The sequence below is a fragment of the Geotrypetes seraphini genome, chromosome 2 (assembly GCF_902459505.1).
Source record: "Geotrypetes seraphini chromosome 2, aGeoSer1.1, whole genome shotgun sequence".
NCBI classification, from domain to species: Eukaryota; Metazoa; Chordata; class Amphibia; order Gymnophiona; family Dermophiidae; genus Geotrypetes; species Geotrypetes seraphini.
In genome coordinates this window covers 211,906,179-211,916,435 of record NC_047085.1, presented here as the reverse complement: position 1 = coordinate 211,916,435, position 10,257 = coordinate 211,906,179, and the positions used below count along the sequence as shown (strand labels likewise).

General features: G+C 43.6%; 1 protein-coding gene across 1 annotated transcript; it reads left to right on the top strand.

Annotated features, from left to right (window-relative positions):
* Positions 1-1,903: 1,903 nt before the first annotated feature.
* On the top strand, positions 1,904-8,921 carry FOXF2 (forkhead box F2). Its single transcript, XM_033933713.1, has 2 exons — positions 1,904-2,916; positions 7,390-8,921. Exons 1-2 carry the CDS (start codon positions 2,034-2,036, stop codon positions 7,557-7,559), a joined length of 1,053 nt encoding a protein of 350 aa, XP_033789604.1. The 5' UTR covers positions 1,904-2,033; the 3' UTR covers positions 7,560-8,921.
* The last annotated feature ends 1,336 nt before the right edge of the window (positions 8,922-10,257 follow it).

The following is a 10,257-nucleotide window of genomic DNA, read 5'->3' as shown; positions in this document are numbered from 1 at the left end:
GTTTTAATGACAGGGGGGCTCTCTCCGACTATTGAAACTGCTTTGGTAAGAGGCTTCCTAGGGATGGGTCAAGTGCATCTGCTTTGCGAGTCAAGGAGAGGGGGCTGCTGTGCCGTCACTGGCCAGGGCTTGTGCCCATAACACTTGGAAAATGAACTCCGTAGTCATTCAGTGTAAGAGTGAGAACCGGCTTCCAAAACTATGGGGTCTCCATTATTTTTTTTCTTCATAATCTGATCCGTCCAGTCCCTATCTATTTTATCAATTTTTATCTCTGTTTTTAACCTCTCCCCCAACACTCTTTTGCTTCCCAAATATTGAGTTCTGTCTTGTAAAGAAAGGAAATCTTTGTTGGGGGTGTGGGAAATAAAAGTTAAAGACCGAGGAGTTTGCTGCTGTGAGATAAATCAGTTATTGTAGGATGCTAGTCGTCTGGGTCATCTCATTTCTGTTAAAGCAATTGAACCATGCTAAGATCCAAGAGTTGCAACTGTCTTGTCTGTCAATTATATCAACTTGCTTTCACTGCCCTGATGATTAATCATTTAGAACTAATAGGCATTTTGACCGAATGATTGCTACTAATGGTGTTTGTATAAGCCGTGGCTGCCATTTATTTGATACATATAATATTTTGGTCAGGCTGCGTAATGATTAATTTCTAGAAATTCTGTTTACCTTCTCTTTTCGAGTCCCAACCCTCAGTCCGGTGCTCTTGTGCTAAGCTGCTTGACCACCCCCTCCGCCTTCCCTGTGGGCATTTCTCCCTGAGAGGGGGTCCAGCCGCAGGGCACAGGTCAGAGCAACAGAGCAGTGTCTTTGAAGGCTTGTAGCAAGAGGGGCTTTCAGGCGCCAGTGCACCGTGCCATCTGAGGCCCATTTTCTTCTCTCGGCTCCCTTCCTCCAGTCCTTCCTGAGGGCCGCACGTTCACCGGCCTCTGGTGACCTGCAGGGCAGTCAAGCCTCTCTTGCAAAATGATGCAGTTTAGGCCAGGCATCAAGAGTGGCCGCGGGGGGTCAGCTCCCTCTCCTCACTGGATTAAGAAAATCCCCTCTAAAGAAAGCACAGATTGCTCTTGACTCAGGGCAACCCTCAACTCTAGAATAATCCCTACTTTTTAGAAAATATTGATTGTCATGCTTATAGAATTTCACTTGTTTCTACATTTTATGTATTTTTTTTGGGGTGGGGGGGTTGATTAATAAAAATACTGAGACAAAAAAAAAAATTTCGTTTATTCAAATTGGCACTTAACGAAATAAGATAACACTTTTCAGCTACAGTGGCAAAATAACCCTCGGGATTGAAGAAGTTGAGCTGGGTTGAGAACTTTTCGGCACCCCCGTCGTACTTGTGCGGATTAAAACGTCCAAACGAGGTTGATAGATGGTTTCATTGCGTGTATTATGGGTGGCAGCTCAGGAGATTTCTCCTGCCCAGATGGAAAGGGGGGGGGGGACCGGGGTGTACGTGTGTGATGGATTCATTCTGGTTTAAAAGACATAAGAAAGCTTCAGAAACGAATAGGTGGCCACGTTCACTCCCCCCACCCCCCCTTTTACGCAAAAGTTGAAGCTGCCCCTCCGTTTCTTCCTCTTAAAGGATCAGAGAAAGAGAGCGACGAAGGGGGGGGGGGAGGTGGCCACCAGGTAGGGGGTCACGGATAGAACCTCTGAAAAACCGAGCTCTGGCAAGCGATTCAGTGTTAGTCCAAGCTGTGGGGGGAGGAGGAGGGGTGAGAGAGAGAGAGAAATTCCCAACAACAACAACCCAAAAAAAAAAAAAAAACCCAACCAAAAACCCACCAACGATCCTCCACTCTCGGCTCAGCCGCCGCCGCTCTTGGGTCGTGCACCGGCATCGGCGCCGTGCGGGACAGCTCGGGACGCGGAGCGGAGTGGGGGAGGGGAGGGGGGGTGGGAGACAGGACCGGGAATGGGTCCTCTTTAGCCTCGGCAGCGCCAGGGAGTCCCTTTAGCCGCACTTTGCTCCCCGAGGGTGGGGGGGGGAGCAGCTTCTCCTCTCCGCCGAGATGAGCGCGGAGCACCCGGAGCCCCCCGGCCCCCGCACCCCGGACCCCCCGGCCCCCTCCAAGCTGAAGAAGAGCGGCTCGGGGCTCCGGCGGCCCGAGAAGCCTCCCTACTCCTACATCGCCCTGATCGTGATGGCCATCCAGAGCGCCCCGGCCAAGAGGCTGACCCTCAGCGAGATCTACCAGTTCCTGCAGGCGCGCTTCCCCTTCTTCCGGGGCGCCTACCAGGGCTGGAAGAACTCGGTGCGCCACAACCTGTCCCTCAACGAGTGCTTCATCAAGCTGCCCAAGGGGCTGGGCCGGCCGGGCAAAGGCCACTACTGGACCCTCGACCCGGCCAGCGAGTTCATGTTCGAGGAGGGCTCTTTCCGGCGCCGGCCCCGGGGCTTCAGGCGGAAGTGTCAAGCGCTCAAGCCCGTCTACCGCGTGATGGGCGGCCTCGGCTTCGGCGCCTCCGTCCTGCCGCAAGGGTTCGACTTCCAGGCGTCGCCCGCCTCGCTCGCCTGCCACGCCGGCGCCTACGGCCTGGACGCCATGGCCGGCGGCTACGAGGCGCTGAGCGGCGGCCACCACGTGCCGCGCGTGTCGCCCGACCCCGGCTCCGCCTACATGGCCAGCTGCCCCGTGTCGTCGAGCGGCGACTACGGCCACGACAGCAGCAGCAGCCCGGTGCCCTCGTCCCCCGCCCTGGGCAGCGCCCTGGAGGGCCACTCGCCCTACGCCAGCCCGTCGGCGCCCTGGACGTCGCCGGGCGCCTCTGCCTACCTGAAGCCGCAGGGGCTGGCCGCCGGCAACGGCGCCTCGACGGGGATCCATTCGGCCATGCCCGCCTACTCCCTGGACCAGCCCTACCTGCACCAAAGCGCCCGGGACGACATGGCAGGTAATTCCGCATATGGCATGCAATATGATGATGATAGAAATGCGTTATTGGTTTTCAAAATTTTGACAGCGCCACACAAATATATTAAACGTGAGCATTATAAAATACACAAATTAATACATTACCCATCCTTTTCTCACTCCCTTCCTCACCTATTACACTGCACATGCATATATGATTACAATATTATAGATAAATACCTTTAGCAAACCCAAATACCGCATGCAATAACCTATTGTTATGCCTGTGTTACTCGTCATACCTATGTTAAAGTTGTTGTATAACTTTTCTTATTGTTTACTACTATAAAACAATAAAAATATTGAACAATAAATTCTTTATTGATTTTCAAATTTTGACAGCGCAATAGAAATATATTAAACATGAGCATTATAAAATACACAAAATTAATACATTACCCATCCTTTTCTCCCTCCCTTCCTCACCTATTACACTGCACAAGCATATAATATTACAATACTATAGATAAATACCTTTCGCAAACCCAAATACCGCATGAAATATTAATGCGAGTCATAGCTTACAAATACGAACATCCCAATTGTATTTTGGTTAGTCAGCTGGACAAGCAAACATACAGTACATATCATGAATCAATATGAAAAAAAAAACCCAAAATCTGTGCAATAGCCGCACCAAAACTGAGGTTGTCCCCATAGGAGTTTTTAAAGGCAGTGAAACCAAATGAATTCAACTAATCTTATTATTCCTTGTCCTGTGTTTCTTAAAAAAAAACAAGAAAAGAAAGATACTTTAATAAGTAGAGAAAAAGTCAGGAAGGATATTTTTATCTATGGGAATTAAAATAAAACAAACAAAACAAAAAATATAAAACCACACAGACACACAAGGGAAAAACTGCTGAAATGCAACATCTGGATGTGTGCAGGGGAGTACTGCCAGAAAATTACGTTTCCAACAGACAGTATCCTTGTAAAGACCTCTGACAGCTCTTCGCGTATTTTGAAAACAATGTGAATGTTTACGTGACTGGGAAAAAAAGAACAATAGCTATGCTGGAAATTTAAGGTCTGTCTGTTACATAATTCCTTTATAGCTAGATGATTTTTTTTTTTTAAGGATATATTGAAAGGTCCTGAATTGTACAGGCTTCAAAAACCGCTAACATCGATCGATGCAAGAAAGATTAAATAAGATAAGAAGACGCACAAAAACTCCTTATGGTGCATCCCGTGAAATTGGCTAAAAAAAATCATATGTGGCTCATGACGAAAATAGGATTTGATATGGAGCCTAGGATCTTGGGATCCTTAGCGTTGAAATCTGCAAATAGCCCTTTTTAAACATGGGTCGTGGAGGTTAACTAAACAAAGACAGTCTGGTCTGGACCACACCGAAGAGGATTTTAGGCTGACTTAACCTACATGAGAGCAGAGGTCTTGTTCAGTTTTATGGGAATTTCAACAAGTAACACATACAGACGTCTATCTGCTCTTTATTTCTCTTTGAAGGGACGTCAATCATGTTTAAGACCATGTCAAGGAATGTAATTTTACATAATCAGATAATCCGGCAATATATGCTTTTAAAGCAGGCCCCCTCCTGCAGCGCGCACTTCAACATGGTCTATTTTATTTACGTATTGAATTGTTCTAACCGGTGGAACATTTTAGGAAGTCCAGTTCAGGAACACTTTACCTGTTTCTATCTGGTCTCAGGTTTTTTTTTTTTAATACAAATGCACAAAACCAAGCCAAACTCTTTAGTCCCAAGAAACAAACTCTAGCCGGAAAATAAAGACCAGACGCTTCAAAATAATTATAGGCTAATTTTTAATTTCTGCTCCCCCCCCACACACAAAATAACCCAAATGAAAATAACTAGCAAGACTCTCAGACTGATCTCAACCCGTTTTACTTTTTTTAAATAATATAATTAATAGGATCACCGATAATGTCGATAATTAGATTAAAAAATAGATCCGATAGTGGGAATTATCTTCTACTTATTGTATTCAACAGGCTGAGATCCCTGCACTCCCCCTTACAGAATTGTAACGGACTGTAAAAAGCTTATTACGGGCACATTGTCAGGATATGGTTAGTAAATAAGCTGGTAATTACAGGTGGATTAGCGTTTTGCGCCCCTTAGCCTGGTTACTATGAGGGCGCAGCCACAAATAATGGTGGCACACCCGAGAGAAAATAGCCGGTGTTGGGATCTCCCGCAAGTAATACACAAATAAGCCATCAGCAAGATGTAGATTAGACTTTACTGTATTTCACCCAAGCTCAGTAAATATCACCCGGACATATATCTGTGCTTTGCAACAGTTAATGCAAAACCTTTAACTGTGAATTAGACCACGGGGACTCTGTGGCTTGCGTTCTCTATACCTCTATTCCCCTCTCCAGGGATAGAGAGGAGGTAGCTTTTCCACATATCTGACAATAAAATGAGATGACAGATTGTAAACAGAGAGTAGATTTATAGAGATGATAAACGCGTGGCATTGTGAGCGCTAATGAAGTCTTCCCTTATCTGTTTTGACTTGTCTCTATATCACAAAAGAAAAAGAGAACATATGTAGTTCCTGTCTCCTCTCGGTGTGACTAAAACCACAGCTCATCCGTTACATGTACATACATAGTAAATGGCCAGATGTGTATGCTGTTTGCCAGCTGCTGCCAGGATTGTCTCTGCGTTCCACAGTGGATTTAATATAGAGATGTTTATTAGCTATTATTCGTGTCTGTTTTAGTGTGTATAGTCTATCATGCCGTCTGTGTCTCTGTGTGTCTAACTCTTCTGTGACAGATAAAGTTTACCTGAAATCCTCACTTCTTTGAAAGTTTTCAGCTCAACCAACTTCCTAAAATTCTGAGCGTTATTGTGCCACTTTAGCTGAAAAGAGTGTTATCTTATTTCGTTAAGTGCCAATTTGTAGAAACGAAATTCTGGTTTTGGGGGTTGTTTGTTTGGTTTGTTTTTTTTTACATTGTATCAGATCATTGATTGAACCATACCCACGTCATTCTCTTCTTGGTTGGGCTCAGAACTTTCCAGCACCCCCTCATATATGTGTGTGTGTGTGTGTGTGTGTGTGTGTGTATGAGAGGAAGAGATCTAAACGGCGGAGAAATGGATGGGAAACATTTTTCTTGATGGAAATTTCTGCTTCTTTCATGTAATGCCTACTTAGCTATATGCAAACTTTATTGTTTAAGAAATGTTATATTCTAGGTGCCAGTGGTTAACGGAAAAATGACTTTACTCCTGGGCTAAACTGTAAAACTAAAATAAAAACTAAAAGATTAGATTTATTTCCCCTTTTGTAGCCTGGCGATTACTATCTCACAAATTATTAAACCGTGCAGACTGGTTAAATCGGACCACGATAAAGCTGACCTCGTTCCTTGTAAAGAGGAATGCGGAAAGACAGAGCAGAAAGCAGCCAGACAAGAGTTTACTGCAGAACTTACCGCTGAGGACACTAGCGAGGGGAAAAGCGAAGGGCTGCACTGGGCGACCTTCAAAACTGCCAATCTGGCAATCTTTACAACTACATCCCAGCCCTTCGGGTTAAGAACTTTATATATACACATTTAGAAAGAGAGAAACCCCAAATGGGAAATAGTGAAATATGACTTTTTTCACAGGTGATTTTTCATCAAGACATAGATTTGTGCCTATGGGCTCCTGGCGGTATAGAAAAAAATAAAGTTATTATTATTATTATTTTATGAAGGTGTACTAGCGTTTTTAGCGCACGCATCGGATTAGCGCGTGCTAGAAGCGCGCACTAGCCAAAAGTCTACCGCCTGCTCAAAAGGAGGCGGTAGCGGCGAGCGCGCGTGGCAATTTGTGCGCACGATTCCGCGTGCTAAGGCCCTAGCGCACCTTCGTAAAAGGAGCCCTATAATTCTGGTTACTACTTGGGGTTTTGTTTCCCCTTTAACTAATCATATGGACTCCCTGAAGGGTTTCTTCCTTCACAACCACTAAACAGGAAAATTCAGAAATACTTAGGCCAACTGTACACTGCACAGACCAGAAACGGTGTTAGTTCCCCCCCCCCTTAAATATTCGGCAGATTGCAAAATTACAACAGAGAGGCAGAGACAGTCATGTCTCCTGTGTAATAATAGAACTGATTTACACATTTTGTATTTAATATGTCAATATTTATGAAATACCTTTTAAGTAATATGAAAGGCTGGGTTTAAAGCTTGGATATCACAAATTTAGAACTGTTACTCAAGAGGAAAATACAATTGTTTACTTCCCTGGCTGTGTGTGTGTTTCTCTCTCCATTCCTGAATTTACGACTATCCCCTATATAAAGAGCCGATCTTTTATTTCCTTAGCAGATAAGCCCGTTGAGTTCCTGTACATTAGAAGCCCTCGAGGCAGGCTAGTAATGCATATTGTTCCTGTGTCTGTGTCTTTCCCTCTCAGAAAAGCTTCTCCATCTCTTCTTCTCTCTTTCAGTGGGATTGCCGCGCTATCAGCATCACTCCTCCCCGGTGTGCGACCGGAAAGATTTTGTTCTCAATTTTAACGGCATTTCTTCTTTTCACCCTTCCGCCAGTGGATCTTACTATCACCACCACCACCACCATCAAAGCGTGTGTCAAGACGTCAAACCCTGCGTTATGTGAAAGTGTGGCCCTGGAAAAATATTGAAAGGGAGTGATCTTGGGAGGACTGCCTGGAGGCAATGCAGCCCTAGGTGCTCTCTTTGCAAGCAACAAGCGGTGCACAAATGTCCTTGCAGAGATGCACACAGCCTAATTTTCCACCTTTCTCAAAGGATAGATGCATTGATCTGAACGGGTCACCGGCCTTTTCAAAGAATTTGGGGTGGAGGCTAAGTGCATATTCTTGCAGAAAAAGACTCCTGTGGGTTTTTAAAATCTTCTTAAAGACCTTTTTTTTTCTGAAGACATTTTCTTTTTCTTTCATTTATTTAGGTATTTACCTGTCCTCGCCAAAAAGCCCAAGGCAGGGTGCATCGAAAACAATTGGGGGGGGAAGGGCGTAGGGAAATTTGGACTGGTGCCGTCAATTGATATGAACAATTTATTTATGTAAAACTGTTTTGTGAAGAAGTAATTCGAACAAAAATGAATAGTGAAGGATAAAAGAAACTATTTCTTTCCAGTGTAAACGGAGAGCAGTATTTCCCCCCAAATTTCTGAAGGTCAGTACCAAAAGTTATTTTACAATGTTAGCTAGAAATGACGTGTGTATTGTATTAAAAAAGTTCTTCACTGTTTCCACAAAGCAACTTTATTTTTTTATACAAAGTTGTTCTTGACTACACTATTGTAATAGTTTAATTGAAATGTGCCTATAATCACACACTATATACTAAAAGAGATTATATTTGCACTTATATATACTTTGCATCTTCTCAAAATATTTTGCTGTAAAAATGTCCCCCAATAAAATGTACATAAAGGAAACAGGTTGCTGGAGCCTTTTGTCTCTTCTGAAAATCAGCAGTGACAGAATTCAACCAAAAATACTCTGCCGACTCCCGCGGGGCTGATGCCAGGTTGGCTCGGTGACCTCTGTGGTCCCTGAAATGACAGTGACTCTTCCTGGTTTTTTTTGTCGCTTTGTAATAATTTCACCCGTTGATACAGAAAAAAAGAAACACTTCCATAATCCGGGCTGAAGAGATCCCATTAGGTGCCGTAATTCCAAGAAATGCAATTAGTGCTCACAACCCGCACAGGGACTGCTGTCTTTTTAGCCTTTCTGTACAACAGGCGAGGGCAAGGTTTTCATAGCATTGGGCTCCTTTTACGAAGCCGCGTTAGCGGCTTTGTTGCACGCAACTTTTTAGCGCGCGCTAATCCCCGCGCTAGCCGAAAAACTACCGCCTGCTCAAGAGGAAGCGGTAGCGGCTGGCAAATTAGCTTGTGCTATTACGCGCGTTAAACCGCTAAAGTGGCTTCGTAAAACGAGCCCATTGTGTAGGAATATTTTGAAATTAAATCATGTCATTCTTTAAACTATTCCAAGAGAGAAGGGAGGGAGGGTGTCCTAAGCAAAACAAAAAAAACCCCATTAAAAACATAGGCAACTGAGTTGAGATGATATTCTTTGTAAGATTTTTGTTATGTATATTTTATTTTTAAAGCTCAATAAAGACTATTGAACATTAAAACATAGGCAAACTTTTTAAACCGTTTTTCCTCTTGGTGAAAAGAGTGTTTCTTTTTCAATGAAGGCAAACTACATATTGCCCAATACTATGGCGATAAATTATTCCGAGGGCAATATTTTTTTTTTTTTTAAATGCATCCTGTCACTAAGTATGAAACAGTTTGTCTAAAATCTTAATGCACAGTCCTGGCTGTACAAGGGCCGCTGAAAAGTTCTCAATCCAACCAAAAATGTGGAACTATGAAACTTACAAGTTATTCCACATGAACAGTGTGGTATGGCTTGCATGGCTCCACCTCATTCTCTTCTTGGTTGGACTGAGAACGTTTCAGCGACCCCCTCATAAAATTTTTCACGCTGTGGCTGGTCAGTGAAGATCTCTAGGATTAGTAATCTGATAATAACGCACTGTGTATGAACGTGAAATGTGATTGTGCCACGTTATTAGAGAAAGAGTTTCATGGGCCTCTGCATTATTTATTTTATTTTTTTGTGGGAGGGGGGTCGTTTTGTTTTTGCTATCTTGAGGTTATAACCAAGTAGCAAAACGTTACATAAGCAATAGTGTGGCTCATAGGTCATATGCTTATTTTAATGCATTTATGTAGCATTTTTTTGTTCACAAAATGGGGTATAAGAAACATTAAAAAATGCAAAATAAAATTTGTGATATAAAAGAGATCCAATGCTTTAATTATAGACGCCCAGAAACTAATCCACATTTTCAAAATGACCGGCTAAAAAGTCAGAGCCCAGACTTCTTCTGGAAATGTGACAAAACAGGCCTGACCCAAACTCTCTTAGAGCTATTACCCACCCCCTTCCCCCCCAAAAAAAAATCCATCTCTAGTTCACCTAGGTTTTGCCTGCATTATTATAGCCATAATAAATCTCTGTATGATGATCTCAAGCAGCGAGAAGATACCTGTAATGGCAGTTTCTCCTGCAAGTAACCTGGTGGAAGGCCATTTTAGCCCCGAAGGTCAACACACACAATAAGCAGAAAATGACAATAAAGTAATCGGGAGTACTGCAGTTAATTCTTAGAAGCAATATCTGATCTTGAGAATGCAGCAGCGTTTTGGATATGCTACGGCTCTTTCAAACTCCTATGATGTAAAGAACATTACAATAGTCAACTACAGGCATGACCAAATGAAATTCTGTTACTAAAACCTTGAC

Bases quoted from the DNA above. Each gene is read 5' to 3' on its own strand.
- FOXF2 (XM_033933713.1), top strand. From the start codon at position 2,034: ATGAGCGCGGAGCACCCGGAGCCCCCCGGCCCCCGCACCCCGGACCCC. The intron at 2,917-7,389 runs GTAATTCCGCAT...TCTCTCTTTCAG, and splicing joins CGCCCGGGACGACATGGCAG to TGGGATTGCCGCGCTATCAG.